The following is an 18,449-nucleotide window of genomic DNA, read 5'->3' as shown; positions in this document are numbered from 1 at the left end:
GTGGCCTAGATCTGACCAGTAAGAGGTGGGTGGAAGTTTATTGTGTGGAATGTCCAGAAAAGCTATCATTTTCTCAATAAAAAGGGAAAGACTCAGCTGACATACACCTATTTCCCTTTGGCCTGTCCCCTCCTTCCTTGAAATGCTGATTTCACACCTAGGAGAACTGCAGCCATGTTTTGAGCAGGAGGAAGAAGGCTGCACTCGAGGATGAAAGAGCTGGAATCTAGAAGACCCTGGGTCCTTGATGAAATCCTTGAACTGGAGCATCAACCTTAGCTGGCTCCTCAATCTCTTCAAAGATGTCTTCTCAAGTATAAAATCATATTATTTCATTCTGGCCTAAACTATCTAGAGGCCTAAATCTCACTTCTGTGAAAGGACTGTATTGCCTATTCTAATAAATTGAAGAGTTTATTTTGTAACAGAAGCATCTAGAATGGGTCCCAAGAGTCGTGAGCCTTTAATCTTCTTTTCAGTCTTCAACGTTATCTCATAGATGTCATTGGTATAGCATTTTAGATCTGTCAGAGGATCTCCTATCTATTTAGGTGGATATTCAGAAAAAAAATTATATACCCAAGGATTTACTTCTAGCAAAAACTCTACAGTTTCTTCAATAATAAAACTTCTTTAAATCAATTTATACTTTGATCCTCAATACACACTTTAAAGCTTATTTGATCACTGTAGTAAACCACTGAACATGAAAAAGGTGTTACCATACCCATTTTCCATGTGAGAACATTGGGTCCCAGAGAGGTTAAGTGACTTGTCCAACATCATGTAATTATAATAGCAATGCTGGTAGATCCAGTAATGTTGCCTAGGCCTTCTAACTCCTTTCTTCTTCTTTTTCTTCTTTTAATTATGCAAACACAGACCCCAAGTGTAAGCGTAGGGGGAGTCACTTTACAATTTGCACAGCCTCGACTCTATTCATCTGGCTTAACTTACCAGGGAATGAGGTTCTCCAGTTACCAAGGAAACAGGACACTTATTCTTGTCTTCATGAGAGGAGTAAGCCTGGGTAGCCCACTGATCCAAGTATCCTTTGGGAGTGTAGATGCCACAGTCTACAATGCTGGTTTTTCTCTCAAAAGGTTCACATATGCCATCTCCCTCATACATGTAGCAAAGGCTGGGCTCTCCTGCCAAGAAATATTGTGTGACACAGAAAGAGTGTTTTCATAAATGTCATGATAAAAATGAACATGGGAATGTCCACGACATTTCTTCTCCAGCCCACTAAAGAGAATTCTGCAATTGCCTGCCAGTCTAGTGCCTACCCCAAACACACAGATACACATACATCCCACACATCCCTAAAGAAGAAGGATTTTTTTCTCATTGGGAGAAAGGTAGAAACCATCTACATTATAAAAGTACAGAAAGGGTTGAGATCAGGGAAGAAAGAACAGGGAGAAAAAAAGCAGCTGTAGGCTGGGTGTGGAAAGAAATTTTAAGTAATAGTTGAGTAAGATATTTAGGGGAAGCCAGAGATATAATATGGTAAAAGAAGAAAGGAATGTAAATAAATCCTAACATATATTATATATTTGAATCTTTTTCATAGTTTTTGAAATATTAAAGCATTAGGGGGGATTTTTCTCAATCACTTTTTGTTGCTTGTGTTTCTTCAACTGCGTGACTGCTATTAAACTGGAGAATATAGGCTCCAGGCTTATGAGGGTTACATATGTATTGATTTTTTTTTAGTCTTAGAACAACCCTGTGAGGTTTGTATTTTGTTTCTTTTATGATAGGAAGCCTGAGTCTCAGTGATTTTATGTGACTTCATAAAGGACCCTTGAATGGTAAGCAATAGAGCATTAATTTGAGTCAGGCTTAAATCCAAGAGCCAGAATGAAGGTTCAGCAGCTATTACTCCACACTGCCTCAAACTAAGACAGAGGGGCTGTCTTCAAAAGCAAACAGGTGAGAAACGAATATCTGAGAAAATATACTGGGGTTGTAAAGCCAGCTGGTATGCACTGGACAAGTTCCATTCTTGCTCATATAATAACTCCTAGTAAATGAATAGCACTGACTCTTTATAGATACATAGACACAGTGCCTTCAAATGTAGATAGCTGAGAAACACTTACAAAGCCATTTAAGTTCTGTTGCATTTTTTACCAAAATATGAGGCAATTAATATTAATGGAACAATTCAAATTTCTATTTTCTACTTAAAAATTAGGACATGAAAATAAGATTAAGATTCAAAATAACACCTACGTATATATTCAGTGAGAGCATTACTAAAATTTACTGTTACTATTTCCTTTTTTTCATGTTCAATTCTTCATAGCAATACCACAGGACTGTTCCAGTAATTTGCCAGCTGTCCATCAACATATAGTTATTAATTATTCTCTTAATAATTTCCTCTAAGACCCTTCTGTGGTAAATCTATCTCTACTTGCCAGATATAAGCCACTGTCCACAGGACTTGGTTGAAAATCTATTTTGGGCTTTCAACTCATACGTTTCATCAAACCTACTCAAAGCACTCTCCAAAGCCAATGTATGTGCTTTTGGAATGACTTTCCCATGATAATTCTCTCTCTCTTTACGTGTGTGTATAGTTTTGTTTTGTTTTTCTACTTATAACCCAGTAACTACTCTTCTTGCTTCTTGTCTCTATTTTTTTGAGCACAGACTTAAAATTTTTGTTTATGTTTCTTTCAAATTCATCTGAAAATAACTGAATACTTTAAAAATATATTTTACAATGGTTTCTTCAAACCTGAACTTTTGAGAAATAATGGAATATAACTATGTGCTTAGCATATGATGAACTTACGATTCACTAAAAAAAGTCTAATGTTGGAATATATCATTTAACCTTACCCTGTATAGTTAAAACCATTTAAATATAGTCTTACTGGGGTTGAAGGAAATAGCCAAACTTTATGAGATCAAATGTGATAGACACAATATAAGGTCTCCTTGTAAGTTAAATAAGACTTGAGCTGCACTGAGGAAAGTTTAGTGTTTGGAGAATATATATTGTATTTAATATGAGACTACTATGTGGCTACCAAAAAGAAATAATGCTAACAGAGGTTGTGTTAACAAATACTTGTGTACAGAAGAGGGAGGTAATCGGTTCAATGTATTCTGCATAGCCAGACCACATCTGGAGTATTGGATTTCCTTCTGGGCATTGACCACATGAAGCATGCCAGTTTGGGGTAAATAAGAAAGGGTCTGGAATCCTAATCACATGAGGGGATGTTTGGATTGGAAAGGAGAATAATGGAGAGGTATTTCAAATATCTGAATGGTAGTCAAATAAAACAGAAAAAAATATATATCCTCTGTAGTTTCATAGCAGGGAAAATGCACTTGATTAAGCATGAGGAAAGCTGAGTTCCAGGGCTGGCTCTGCAAAGATTTCATTGTATGCCCTTGGATGAGTCACTAAAATGTTCTGAGCCTCAGTTTCCAAACTGGAAAAAAAGGAAAAAATTTTACAACAGATAAGGCCATTTGTAAACAGAATGGTCTGTTTCAAGGTGCATTCTTCACTGCTAGAGTTAGGTAAGCAGAAGCTAGAAACTCATCTCTCATGCTTTGGTAGGAGGCATTTATGTAAGACAGAAGCTGTGCTCTAAGTCACTGATAAACTCGTACTCAAGAAAGGATCAGGGACTCGATCAGACTCATGGTACACAACATGCACAGAATACATGGTACCGCTGAACACATAGTACACAACGGGCCTTTTTCAAATGGATGGATGGATGAATGCATGGAGAGAGGACCACCAACATTCTATGATGCAGGTCTGGCTCTGGAGAGCAGGGACATTTGTATATTCTGTGTAGTACTTAACACCTTAATAAATTATATATAATTGTAATCACATTCTACTTTATCTTAAGATTTCAAGACTTTAAAATAGTTTTAAATGCACTGCTATTTAAAAAAACTTCAATGTGTGGTTATGCTCCACCAAATAATTGCAATTTATGTAGATGACAATGGAAAATATATGCATCTAAGGAACCTGGTGATGATAGCTTTAATCAGAATTGGAAAAGTGTTGTAGACTGCCTCCCCGGAGTGGCAAGAGTCTAGAGTAAAAAGCACCTTATACTCTAGAGTTAAAATTTTTACCAGTGATTCTCCAAGGCTAAAATGTGTTAGGATCCTCTGTTATTCTTCATGATTGAATCTATGACACACAGTCACCAAAATATGTCTTGCCTTTGCTTTGGCTTAGAATGTTTCCTTACTGTAATTTGTATGTAGAGTCCATATGATTGTGCTACTTACCTGACATATTGGCGTTACCCTGGAGGACCCAAGAGAAATCTTTGGTAACATTAAACTAGGAAGCAGAATAACCTAGTGGTTTACAATGCAGATTCTAGAGCTGTACTTCCTTAGTTCAAATGCTGACTTTACCACTTCCAGCTGCATAAATGAAATCAAGCTATTTAAGCTCTGCTTCCTTAGTTCAAATTTAAGCTCTACTTCCTTAGTTCAAATGCTGACTTTACCACTTCTAGCTGCATAAATGAAATCAAGTTATTTAAGCTCACTTTGGTTTCCCCACAATTATTCTAAGGATTGAATGAGATAATACCTGTGAAACAATTCATGTCTGGCATACAAGGGACACATCAAAGGTTATTATTATCACTAAGCTAGATGTTACAAGGTATCAAGAACTTACAAAATAATACACCTCTAAAAGTAGGACACAATCTTAGACTGGAAGTCCTGAACTTACCTACACAGTTGAAACCTTCCTCCAGCTCACACGCCTTGGAGCAGCCATCTCCACTCACAAGGTCTCCATCATCACACTCTTCTCCCAGGCTCCTAGAGGGTAAAATATACATGCATATATAACACAAAAAAATAATTTTTCTTGTTTAGCTACCATTGTTTAAAATTCTTACAATTTCTCAGTATATATTAAAAAGTGCAAGTTGGAAAAAAGTAGGAGCTAGAAGAATGCTTTTACAGAAAATAGAAACAAACATACGGATATATAAAGTAGATACAATTTATTCAATGATTGTTGATTGGCATATCCAGTGGGTTGTGGGAATTCCTGGAAGTCAGGTAGCTCATGGCGCAGAAACATCTAGGAGATCCATGAGGGTCTTGATGGCGTTTCGGGAGAGGGTCTTAAGCTTAGAAAAGCCCTGCCAGCCCTATAATGAATAAAGGCTTAAAATAGCTGACAACGGTAAGGAGAAAGCCTGCCTGTCTCTGTGGTTTCATCTATTCATTTTTATCTAGTATTTCTTTATGATTTCATTGTTTTGTTACATAAAGGTGCCGTTGTTATAAAAATTAGGATTTTGTAAAATTCAATCTCCTGTTCATATACCTAGAGACTTAAGTAGCCCTATGGGGCCATCTCTCCGTCTAGGGCATCTCTAGGGCTCAGGTCCCTGTCTTTACTCCCTACTACCACCTGGTGACAGCTAACATATATTGCAGGGAAGAAACAAATGCTAAGAGAAGAAAAACGTTTTTAGTTTCCAATCTCAAATGCTAATACAGCAGATGACAAAATTTGAATTGAGGTGGGTGAGTTAGTTTATAGTGAAAGGGACATGAAGCAACTTATGGAAACAAAATAGATAAGTTTGGGTTGATGCTCCTATGAAAGAACCAACATTTGGCTATTGCAAAATGCATGAGGATTACCATTTTTTTCTCCTTGACTTTGTTTATGCTCAAAATGGACATGTATTTTAACTCAATAGATAAAGGATTTGGAATGTTAAAGTGTTTTCAGACCCAGAACATCACAAATAGCTCTAATCTATTGTTTAAAGTATTCCTCACCAGGATGAATGAAAGATTAAATAATTAGAAATGAGAATGGTTTAAAATGAATTAAATGTATGCTATGAATACAGTGATATAGTAATCATATTTTACTTGGCAAGCTGGAAGTGGAGAAGGCTAAAAGAGATTTAAAAACAACATAATTGAAGAAATTAAGGAAACTTCAAATCATTTTTCTATATAAATGCAATGCAGTTCAATGAAAAGAGACTATACTGGGGACCTAATTAAATGTGTGCTATATCCAAGAAGTCTCCAAATACTTTATGCCTTAATGTGCTTATTTATGGAGAGAAGATTAACCTTCATCTGTGTTTTGCTACAAGGGGTGCAGGAATAATCTTGGAGGTCGCCAACTTTATATTTTCATTTTGAAGATAATCTAAACAATCAGTATAAGCATGCTATGTACCATCTTGTGCCATGCGGCCCAACAGAAATGTAGTGAAAGTCACATTTTTAATTTTTCTGGTAGTCATTTAAAAAGTAAAAAGAAACTGGTAAAATTGGTTTTAATACTATATTTTACCTAACCCAAGATATTCAAAATATTATTTCAATCTGCAATCAGTATAAAATGAGGCATGTTACATAATTTTTACATACTAAGTCTTTGAAATCTAGTGTGTATTTTTCACTTACAACACATCTGAATTTAACTATTTGATCTGTATTTAGATTTTATAATACTTATAGTTGAAACATAAGATTTACCTGCCCAAGTTGTTCCAAATATACTTGAAGATTTTCCAATAACCAAATTGAGTTTTGGTTTTTAAACCAAATGTAAATTACTAAAAATTAAATAAAATTCAGTATTCAGATTTTTAGGTGCATTTGGTATATTTTAAAGGCAAAAAGAGCCACCTATGGTTGGCGGCTCCTATATTGAACAGCACAGATTGAAATGAGTAACTTCTGTATGAATACTGTTTATAATTTCAGGGCCCTGCATTGTGCTTCTTTTGATGGTCCTATTGACAAGTGATATCTAAGTGATCACTAATGATTTGTATGGCTCCTTGTTTTATGTGTAATGTGGTGCCTTTGGTTAAGCCAGATTTGGAGTTACATACCTTCTCATTGGATGGAAGCACTAGTTACACAGAGAAGAAAACACAGGCAGAAGTTTCAAGGAACATTTTGATAAGAAACCTCGTGAGACCCAGTAGCCAAGCAGTGCTGCCTTAGATGAAACTGCTTTAAGGCACGTGAGAAAATGTGCAAAACCAGGGTAGGAAAAGAGCTCTCCAACCCTTTCAGCCCCACATGCTTCAGGCAGAAATGGCACCCTGGGGCTGCAGGGTGGCCACCATTAGACAGCTGCCTTGGAAGACGCTAGGGCAGGGGGCAGAGTGTTTTGTTCAAGGAGGGTCCTGCCAGCGTAGTAGTGGTTACCCAGCCCCCCAACACATTAACTGGTGGGCTGTAGGTTTAAAATGAAGCAACCAAAACAGAGAAAACAACAACAGTATCAAGTGGACCTGTCCTCTGCAATGTGAAGCATCCCAGGGAGAAATCTGATTTGAAATGAAGGAGGGAAGGTGGCAGGCTGAGGCTGAGGTAGGTGGCAAGGGACAGCACATGAGCAAGGTTGAGGTGACTTCAATGGCTTCTACATATTATCGAGGGCTGGGAACATTTTAGTGTTTATACTTCTATGACAAGGAATAGACTTACTATAGTTTCAGGATCTTAGACGATTGAGGAGATAAACAATGTTTAGCGACTGCTAAATGATGGGATGGAATCCCAAGAAAGGCTACAGAATTGATTCCCAATAGGGCTTCAAGATACGATATATCTTCACTTGGTCTGGGAAAATACAAATAACCCATCTCATTAGGATGCAAAATCTAAGACAAATCACAGTGTCTGTCTTCCAGCCTCCTAATCCCAGCAGCTTTATATAAGTAATAAATAAGGCTAGATGAGCATTAAAATTAGGTTGATGTAGGGTGATCAACTGTCCAGGATTTCCTGGGACTTGGTATTTCTAGTGCTAAAACCGGGAAAGTCCCAGGCAAACCAGAATGAATTAATTAGTCCTCTATGTTAATGTCACAAAAGGGCAACAAGAAAAGTAACATGGTATGTTAAGAAATAGAAAGAGTGATTCCATTTCTACCTTGGTGATGCTTACAGAATAGCTGGAAATTATATTGTTATCAGTTCTACTAAGGCTTACATGAGAAACTGAAGATCCGAAAGCTATACTGAATTTCCTCAGATCACACAACTAGTTAGTAGAATAGGCCATTTGTTCAAAAGAGATCGTCTTTCGGCATCATTTGATGAGTAACCTTCTGCATAAATTCCTTCCCTGAATCACTGTCCAGCAGTTGCTTGCTGAGGCCATAAAAGGGGCTCCCAGATAATCAGTCTCAATACCTCAATACTCTGGGGTTAGCTATAAAAGTGGGTTCCTCCATAACTATTTAGAGATGCCAGATCTCAAGACCTGACAAAACCAAGTCCCAGATTTTAGAATTTCAACACTAGAATCAAATGGTGCCTTGCTCCCTACATTTCCAAAACAAGTCAGACTCCTGAAACTTCTGTTCAGAGCAGTGTCCCTGCTCAGATACACACATACACACACACACACACACACACACACACACACACACAAAATACTCACTCTGACACCTTCCCATCTCCGCAATAAGGAGCTCCGTGAATGTGGTTCAGAGGAGGCGAAGCTTCTCCCAGTTCTCCTCCAGCTTCAGCTAGAACTTGGTACCGATACATCTGCCCAGGTGTGACCTCCCTATGGAAACCAAAGGGTTTGTGACCACTACAGCCACAAAGTGAGGCATGCCCTGAGTCCTTCGTTGATGGTTTGCAGAAGTTGAAGGGAAATATTATGGGAAACATAAAAGTTAAACATATGCTGCATTGTCTAAAACAAAGATCAAGGCACAGTCTTACCAGGTTTGAAACCATATTTATTTCTGTATCCCTGTGCGTTGTACGGAGTAAATGCACAGTAAACGCTTGCTGTGTTAACACTGAACTTAACAGTCCTAGTCAATCTAGGAAGATGGTATTTCAAGTGCATTTTTACCATGTTAAAGCAAAACAAAACTATTTAAAAGCCAGTCTTCTGTATCATCAAAGTAATCAAAGAAACTGGAGATTAAAGCTTCAGTGTTTGGGCTCAGGAAGGCCCCCTTCTCGGGTCTGCGATCATAGTTTTCTCTCAAGAGAATTTTTGTCTTGAGGAGACTGAATCCTTAGGAATAAGATAAACTGTCTCATAACAGAAGGTAGGAACACCTTTGGTCACAATTTGGGGAATTTAAGAAGTTCCACAATTAGAAATGCGTTAAACAACTGCTCACCTCCAAACCTATTAAAGTATGTAGGTATCAGGAATGGAGTCGTATCAGTTGACCCTGGAGATGGAAGGAGCTTGTCAGACTCTCTAGAGCCCGGGTGCACTGATTGTGTGGTGAGGGTGAAAGGCAGGACACTGAGAAGAGGAAAAGGGCTCAAGAAGGGGAGCTTCTGATCCGAAAGACAAATTCTATCTTCATCTTAATTTTGCCCAGTGCCTACCCTAATTGGAAAACTATCACCAAAGTCAAGCTAGGATGGGAGTTACTTAGTGAAACAGGATCTCAAAGGGTTGCTGGGACTACCGTGAGTGGCTGCCATCAGTATTCTGACATGGTTCTCTCCTCTTTAACAGACTTTTCAGCTCACCCACAAAGCCTCCACTCCCTCAGCTGATGCAGCAACCAGCAACCAGGAAATGTCTCAGGGTTTCAAAAACATCTTTAAAAACCTCTGTGCTGGCCTTTAAATATTTAAATAGAAAAGAAACCTAGATATTAAAGTCTTTTAAATTTCCAAATTAGTTACCCCCACATTCCCCAGGGAAGCAAACCTCTTATGAGAATGCCAGATATTTCTAAAGCAAAACCAATTTTACATCCTAATCAATGCTGACAGTTTCCCTTTACAAGGCGGTTTCCGTCAGACTGCTTGTCCAGCCATGCATAAAAGCTTCACACTTTTCTGTGGCTGGGGAAAGGACTGGATGGAAACATCAGCATGTGTTTATTTTTCTTGAGGAAAAACTCAGCAGCAGGTAGCCCAAGCCCTCCAGGATCTGAGTTTGTAAAAGGCAGTGTTACTGAAGCAAGAGGATCAAAATGAGATCCAGTTGAAAAATTGGATTTTAATTCCAATTTTGCTATTTACTAGCTATTGAACCAAATCAAAGTTAAGCCTCAGATTTTTCATCTATAAAATGAGATATTATTGACCTTAAACATGTGTGTGTCTTTGTGTGTGTGTGTGTGTGTGTGTGTAGCAAACTAGATAACAAACGTCATCTTAACTGCCTTATTTAAGAAGTTCAAAATGGCATTTCTTTTTTCTTTTTAAAGCTACCTTTGCATTTGTATTAGCTTTTTGGTCATTTCACTACCTTCTAATTCGAATTGACAGGCAAATATGGGAAGAAAAATGTAATGAAGTTCAAGGTGGACATTTATCTCTATTTTTTTTTGTAGCTATGGTAGATTGCCAAATGACTACCCTGTCCCCGATGTACCCTTCTATGATGTGACTTTGCTGCCTCTCTCATCAAAAGGGAGGGTTTATTTTGCCACCCATTGAGTCTAAAATTGCTGTGTGACTTGCTTTGGCTAGTGGAACATTATCATGAATAACATAAAGCAAATATTTGAAAAGGGTAAGCATTTGGGGGCTTGCCCTCTCTGCTGCTGGAAACCCTTCCACTATCATGAGAAGCCCAGGCCAAGTCTTGAGAGACCATGAGGAAAGAGGCCCTCATCTCTCCAGCCATGCCAGCTGTCTCAGCTGTGCGGGAGGTCATCCTGGGTCATCTACCACCAGCCACATCAGTCTAGATGAGAACACTCAACCCACCTATGGGAAATAATGTTTGTTGTTTTAACCTTCTACATTTTGTGATGATTTCTAATGCAGCAAAAACTAACTGACAGCATCTCTGATAAAACTTTGTTTTGCCCTAATTCTGCCCTCAGGGCAGTCTCCAAAGAAGGTTATGCGGTTGAGAGAATTTGCCTTTGGAGGTACCAGCCTCCTGCTCCAGACATTGAGTTCTTTGTAGTAAGGACCTCATCTTAGTCTGTGCCCCCAGCACTGAACATGCAGTGCCAGGAACATAGCAGAACTCACTAAAGGTAGGAAGAAAAGACAGAACTAAGAGAAAGAGGAGAGCTGGAAGAGAAAGATAAAAGAGAGTTGGTTGATGGGGGGTTGGGGGGAGAAATGAGAGAAGGGGAAAGAATGAAATGCATATCATGAATGAGTCATGGAACTGAGTGCATCGTCTTGTCTGCTGGGCCCTTGGCCTCCTTGCATAGCAATAGAAGAATTGACTATACCTTATAAATGTTATGAGGTCTGTGGCAGATGATCAGACATCTAAAGCAAAGAATTAGAAATTAAATTGTCACCAGACAGGAGTATGTGATTCTGATCAACTCATTTGTGGCAATTATGTTCAGTTCAACTGAAACATCTCATACACTAACCTGTTTTGTCCATAATCATGATGATGGCATCAGCAATCAGACACCTGCTTGCCCCTTTCTGGGAAGTGTTTTTCTTTACCTCAGATATGTCACTTTACAGTAAAATCCCCTCTGAGAGTCTAAACATTCCTCCAACGGAGGGCATGACTGAATATTAAAAAGCGGGGAAAAAGTAACAAAACCCACCCCTAGAGCCCCAGGAAGCCCCATAGTCATGCTACCAAACTCACACGTCCGTGAACTTCCTGTGAGGATGTGTCACCACCACGGGCAAACCACTGGCAAATGGGGGATCGCGGAGAACCTGGTACCTCACGGGCCTGCAGCCAGAGCACAAGGGACTGTGGGGCTGAGAAGTCAGGAGCGCTGCATCAATCTCTATCCTCTCATCAAAGGTATAGACTTTCACCCCCGAAACCTTCCCATCCACGTGCAGTTTGATAGTGAGTGGGATGTCACAGAAAGTGTCTAAGGGGCCCAGGTGCACAGACTCCTTGTTTTCCAGCAAGATCTCTGTGTCAAAGAGGACCTGCGAGGAGTCCAGGAAGAAGGAAGTGACCCACAGGGTGAGGGTGTCAGCTTGGACCGGGTATTGGAAGAGCAGCTCCAGGCTACAGCCTTCTGTGGGGCAGGGGACCGTCATGTTCATGTGGTACAGGTGGACCTCAGGGCTCCAGGCCTGTAAGCTCGGCTCGCAGGGCTGATCTACGTCAGGAGGCCCTGGTGGGAGATCAGCAGAAAGATACATCAGTAGCAGCCATTAAAAGTCAGAAAATGAGTAGCCCTTAGCAGCCAGAAAGAGGAACTACAGAGAGAACGCTTAGAATTCCTGTAGAAGTTGGTCATCTTAGCAGGTTAGATCTTAAGTACTAGTAAGAACAAAGTTGTAAAAGTAAAAAGCATTACACTCTTGTTACCCCATTCCTGTACATGGTGCCCTTAGCAAGAGGAAACCAGCCAGGAATTGGGAAGGGAGCAATCCACATCCTAGGTGGAAACATAAGGCTGCTGCAGAAAAGTCATATCCTTAAAGAATCCTTGAGGAGAGAATTACATGTGATTACTTCATTCATAACTTACGATAAATTAATGCTTCTGAAGACCAATGATTTCACCCTGTCACTGCAATCTTTGTAGGGCTCTTCACAAAACTCCTCTCATTCCCTAAGATCCCACCCTGGCAATCCTTTCAACTGATGGTTAGATGAACTTTAAAACCATACATTGAAATTTCCCTTTCAGTTCAGGTATGTGTAAGCAGGTAGGTAACTGCAGGCAGGAAATAGAAACACATACTATGGAGCGGGAAAAAAATGAAGATTCAGTAGCCAATAAAAATGTAATGATAAAAAATCAAATATCACAAATCTATGAAAGTCAGCTCCATGGAAATAATCTACCCAAATGGTTTTCTTTTCTGTCGTGTGAGGGGAGTTGAAGAGAGAGTGCTGAATCGAGAACCAGCAGAGTCAGGCCTCCTGTGCCCTTAGCTGAGTGGCTGTGGCACATCTTTCTATGCCTAAGTTTCCTCTTTTAGAAAATAAGCGATAATGTTTAACCTCTGCCTTACTAGGGCAGTGTAGATCTATACAATGTTCTAGAGAAATTAAATATCTACATTTACCAAAGTAGAGGTATTTAGCCCTTCAAAATTTGGAAAATGAATTATGTCCCAAAGCCCAGAGAAAACCAGTTCAAACATTGCAATTTCCCTTTCAGTTCAGGTATGGGGAGCAAAGAGGTAGCCGCAGGGAGAAACTACAGCAGGAAACATAAACACATATTATTAATTTCAAAAATATGTGTGTGCAACTATGTGTGTGTGTGTGTGGTGTGTTACATTTTATGGTTTTTATTGTTTTTCACCTATATTGTGAGTTGATTCATTTATTATGAGCTGATTCATTCATTCAACAAAAATTGGTAGTGTACTTCTAATGTAGGTATTAGAACTAATTTAGGTATTAGAGATACTAATCTAGGTATTAGAGATAGAGGAGTGAACAAGAGAGACAAAAGTCTTGCCTTTCTATATCTTACAACAAAGTGATAGATGCAACAATAAATATATAAAGGGATATAAAGTATAATACTAGGTAGTAATGATATCTGTGAAGACAAGTGGAGGAACATAAGGGATACAGAATTACGAGGTGAGGCTGGGAGCTATTTTAGGTTATGAAGCCAGAAAATTCTCACCATGAAGATGACGCTTAAGCAGGGCATATGTCTGTTTTAGTTTTCTAATCCCCATAGCATTTAGAAAACAGTTGGTGGTTAAGTAGTGCTCATTAGACATATTTATAAATACATGTGTTTATGCCAGCTCTGTTAGAGATTCAATTACTTTTATAGTGTATATTTTAAATATGACCTGGTTCCTCACCCTTTCAAAGTAAAGGAAGACCAGTATTTCTTATTATTCATATATACTTAGTTTATTAATGATTTATGAATTAATGCTTGTGAAGTCCAATGTTAGTAGTCCTAAAAACTTCTGTTGGTCTCTTAACTATTATTATGAAGCCCCCAATACTAGCAGAATAAAGGTCCTTAGAAATCAGCCTAACAGTGGCACTGACAGTCAAAACGTTTCTATTATGACTTCATGTTAAAGCATGAAATGGAAGCCCTGAAAGTTAACTTGGTTTGCCTCAAGACACAAGAATTAGAACCTAGAACTTCTAATTCCTTTTACCTCTCTCAGATAACTGATTTTTTTCCTCCCTAGAATTAAAAAAGAAAAAAATACTGGGCCAGGGAATCAAACAGGCATTAAAACACCAGCACAGGACAGACTGTTTGCCACACTCACACAAAATGGCTCTTTATGAAATGCGAATCTCTGTTTAGAGTCCAAAGCAGTAAATTTCATACTCACTTTCCATTCTTCCCTGAAAATTCTCACTTGAAAAAAGTCATATACAATCAATCAAGTAAATTATCTCCTTCCAGATTTATCCCTGAAGCCCTGTCACTTGAGTGACTGGGAGCTCAGGATTATATCTTGCAGATACTGTAGACTCTCAGACCAATATTCTCCTTTTTTCATGTCACAATCAAGACTGCAGATTAATTCAAACAGGACTTTGCCCAACACATCTTATTTAATTGTTTTTAGTGTCTTAATATTTTAAAGGCAAAGAAAAAAGATGATAATTAGGTAAACATTAAAGATGATGATGATGGAAGAAGTCAAGCCATTCATTAGGAGGTGCTAAAATCCTGTCAACAGTATTTTCTGACTTGAACTGGGAAAAGATTCGTGCTGTAATTTATCTTAGGGGCATTAATGTACATATGTGAGTGAATGTGTGACTATTTGAAAAGTTAGGGGAGGTACAGAAAAAAAGATAACAAAAAATATTTTCCGCTTCCTGGAGCCTAACTCAGATCATATCCAAAGCACAACCATTACCAGTGATTAATAGACTCATAAAATAGCATAGACAAGAACGATCAGTGTGGAACACCTGGTTCCCCCCACCCCACCCAGACTCGCTCAGCCAGTGCATGAGTGTTCTCTGCACTGTGTTCTCTATTACTCTCCTGATATACAGGAGTAAGAGGTCAGCTTATACTGTCACGTGGCACGGCTGCTCCAAGGACCAGTAGGCACACATAACACTACACCTCCCAGCTATCTCACCCTGAAGTCACACCCTGAGTTCAGCTGACTTCTCCACCCTTCTGTCCTATATGCTGATCTCTGCTTCACCACAGCCATGGGGCCTCTATGTTAGACACATATGGGACATTCTGCACACAGCAGCACCAGACAGTTTGCAAGGCTCCTGAAGATATCCAGCCAAAACACATACAGACAGACAGACAGACAGACAGACAGACAGACACACACACACACACACACACACACATTGCCTTTTTCTCACCACGTCACTACTCCACTCTTTACCACCACCCCCATCCTCAGTGGTCACCAGGTTATAAAGAAAAAGCATCATGGTACTTTACCCACAGCCTCCTCTGGGGTCCAATAACCTGAGGAATCACACACCCGCCGGGAGGAAGCTGTGTGCACATACTGACGAAATGTCCCATCTTCAGTGCAAGCGCCACACATGCTGCCTGAGGCCCTGGGGAGATGAAGGGATGGAGATGGGAGATGAGGAGAGTTCATCAGATGAGTTGGGATAAGAAAATTAGATAGACCTTTGTGTGGGGAGGGGAGGGGTTGATGGTTAGTAAGGACCTAGAACAACTGTATCTCAATCGTTTTTTCTTGTGTGGATCTCATCTTTGCAATATTCAGTGACATGAAAATTTCAAGATCATGAAGCAGAAAAATTTAACTAAGTCATAAAAGAGGCCTTTGGAGATGAAAGTGGGCAGTTTCTGTCCTAGGAAATAAGTAAACACCAAACAATTAAAATCTGAATCTTTCAACATAAAATTCCCTTCTACACTGACTCTCAATAAGTCATTCAAAGCCTCCTTGAATTTCCCCCACTAAAACAGACAATAATTTCCCACATAAACTTATTAGCTATATGTGTCCTTATGTTTCAAACTCCCTACTTTAAATCACTTACATAAAATAAAAGTCAGGTGAAATGTAATGTCTCTTGGCTCACCATTGCCCTTGGGGATATATCCAAATTATTTATCACGACTCAAGGCCCTTCGCAAGCTAGCTCCAGCCTCACCTACTGCAGTTCCTTTCTGAGTTTTGTATTTCCAGCACAATGAACAGATCACCATTCCACAAATACATCATGCTCTTCAGCTCCATAAAACATGGAGCTGTTGTCTCTGCTGCCAAATAGCCTTTCCAAGCTTCTCTGTTTAGCAAACTCCTACTTACCCTTCAAGAACCATTCAAGTGTAAACTCTGCAGTAGCACTTAAGCCTCTCTCCTCTGAGTGGCCAGTACTCCCTTCTCTGTGCACCCACTTCACCTGCTGGCTCCTCTCTTAGGACTCTGCTATGTGGTGTTGAGAATTTCCATTCCCATTCTTTCCTCTCCTTTGCCTGTGAGCAGGTCCAGACAAAACCCTATTCCTGTTTATATTCCCGAAAGGTAGCACAGGGATTGGATCCAGCAGTCCCTCTGTGAATGCTTGTTTTATGGATATCCATGAGGTGATTAATACAGTTTATGAAAAGTTCTACAAGTACCGTAACTGAGGTAACTGGAAGAGGTAGACGCAATCATAGCTACTACATAATAACGGTAAGTCACTTCATGGGGCTTGCCTCTGATCCTTAGAATCTTTTTAGAAGCCCACTTGTGAATGACACATCTGAAAATGGAGGCATCAAGTCAGGTCTCTCAAAAGGTAAGAAAATAAGAATAACATCTTGTAATATGCCAGAAAAATACTATTATAAAATAAAGGTAGTGATTATGACAGCTGCTCCCATTTCTGAAGTACCTCACATAACTGGCATTGTGCCACTATGTCGTGCTTTTCATAAATGATTTCTAATTCCTGTAATAACCTTATGTTTACAAATGAGAAAACTCAGGCTCAGAGAGGTTAAGTAAATTGCCTAAGGTCACAACAAGTTCCTTAATTCCTTTGAGCAAGTTCCCAAACACCATTGAGAGTCCAATACTTTGGAAACTAAAAGGTGTAGTTAAGATCCAACCTCCGACTCCAATCAGCACTCATTTCTAATGTGAACATAATTCCAAAGCTCATTCTTTTGATGCACTTGGCCCTTCCGGGGCTGCTGCTAAGTGCGTAGCTGGGGCTCTTCTCTGACATAAGGGTTCCAAATACCTGCTGGGGTGGAGTAAACACAACTCCAAGCATGACACAAATTGCTGGGCATGTGACGTGAGTCCCCCTGACACACATGTTGGGAGGTCTCAAAACTGCAGTCCACCTAGCTGAGAAAAGGAAGCAAATTGCAGGCTTTTCTGCCAACAGACTCTCAGCACACCCGTACTGATGTCCGCTTTATCGTAACGTTTGTACCAGAGAGAGAATTCAAAGATTAAATTGTTTACATGTGTTACATAAACGGATGTAAAACTCTGGTTTGCACATACCCAAAGAGGACTTGCTGTTCAGGCAGTGCGACCAAAGCTGCACAAGGTCACACTTGCAGGAAGACGATTCTCACACACATCACATAGATGTGTGCTGACTCACAAACAGAGCCCATGAGGGTTTGGGCACTGATGACCATGAAACTACTTTGTAGGGTTGTGAGGTCTAAGTGGTGTCACACACTAAGTATGTATCAAGGTATCAGGGACAGGTATCAAGATCCCAAGAGGCTGAAACACCACTGTGAAAGAGGATTCACCAGCTTCCTCCTATCCCTGTCTCTCTCTTGCCACTCTCCCTAGGCCTTCAGCAAAGCTGAAGGGCATGGAAACTTGCTCCAGGGACACCCTTCTCTTTAGCTGAGGCCTGACACCCAGAGGGAAAGTGTGGTACAAAGAAGAGATATGCTAAATGAGAACGCTCTAAATTAAAAGAAATCATCCATTCCGTGTTCCTTATTCCCAAATTTCCACTGGACTCCCCAGTTCACCTCTAGTCAGTTGTGGGGTCTTGGGCTTGTCATTGTATGTTTCTCTACGCCTCAGAATTCTCACTTCTTTAGCAGGAGCTGTGTTTATTGCAAAGACTAAATAAGACAAGTGCAAGGAAAATACCTCGCACAACACTTCACATACAGTGCAACCAATAGATAAGGGACTGTCGTTATTTAGAATATAGCAGTAGGTTTTGAATGAGGTCAGCCCGCACAGGTCACAGAAGGGGTTCTGGTCCTTCTCAGTGAAACCATATTCTCTCATCCCCCACCAATTATCAGATGTCATTCATTTTCCTACCTTTCCTTTCTACAACAGTTTATCTGATATTCTTTCAAACCAATATGCAAAGGATGAATGAAAGTTTTAGGTGTAATGCTTTTCTTCAGTAAACACATATTAGGTGTCTGTTGTGGCAGGGCAAGAGACAAAGAGACAAAAAAGAATCCTGCCTCCCCCAATAGTTACCAGTCAAGTGGGGCAGATAGGAAAATAAGCAGAGGATGACAATTCCATGAGATAGTGGCCGTAAGAGGGGGAGGCATTGGAGGCTGAGAAGGTGTCAGAAGCACCCTCAT

At 39.7% G+C, this 18,449-nt stretch overlaps 1 protein-coding gene across 2 annotated transcripts in view; it reads right to left on the bottom strand.

Annotated features, from left to right (window-relative positions):
- Window positions 1–18,449, bottom strand: part of LOC105484475 (pappalysin 2) — a 305,327-nt gene that overhangs the window by 143,398 nt on the left and 143,480 nt on the right. For both annotated transcript variants that reach the window (XM_011746126.2, XM_011746125.3), the window contains exons 7-11: window positions 15,333–15,454; window positions 11,588–12,077; window positions 8,465–8,593; window positions 4,748–4,839; window positions 958–1,151 (exon numbers count right to left, since the gene is read on the bottom strand). In XM_011746126.2, coding sequence (XP_011744428.2) covers window positions 958–1,151; window positions 4,748–4,839; window positions 8,465–8,593; window positions 11,588–12,077; window positions 15,333–15,454 — 1,027 coding nt within the window. The remainder of the gene's footprint in view (window positions 1–957; window positions 1,152–4,747; window positions 4,840–8,464; window positions 8,594–11,587; window positions 12,078–15,332; window positions 15,455–18,449) is intronic.

The sequence above is a fragment of the Macaca nemestrina genome, chromosome 1 (genome assembly GCF_043159975.1).
Source record: "Macaca nemestrina isolate mMacNem1 chromosome 1, mMacNem.hap1, whole genome shotgun sequence".
Taxonomy (NCBI): Eukaryota; Metazoa; Chordata; class Mammalia; order Primates; family Cercopithecidae; genus Macaca; species Macaca nemestrina.
Note: the sequence above shows the minus strand (reverse complement) of the source record. Positions and strands in the feature narration are given on the sequence as shown.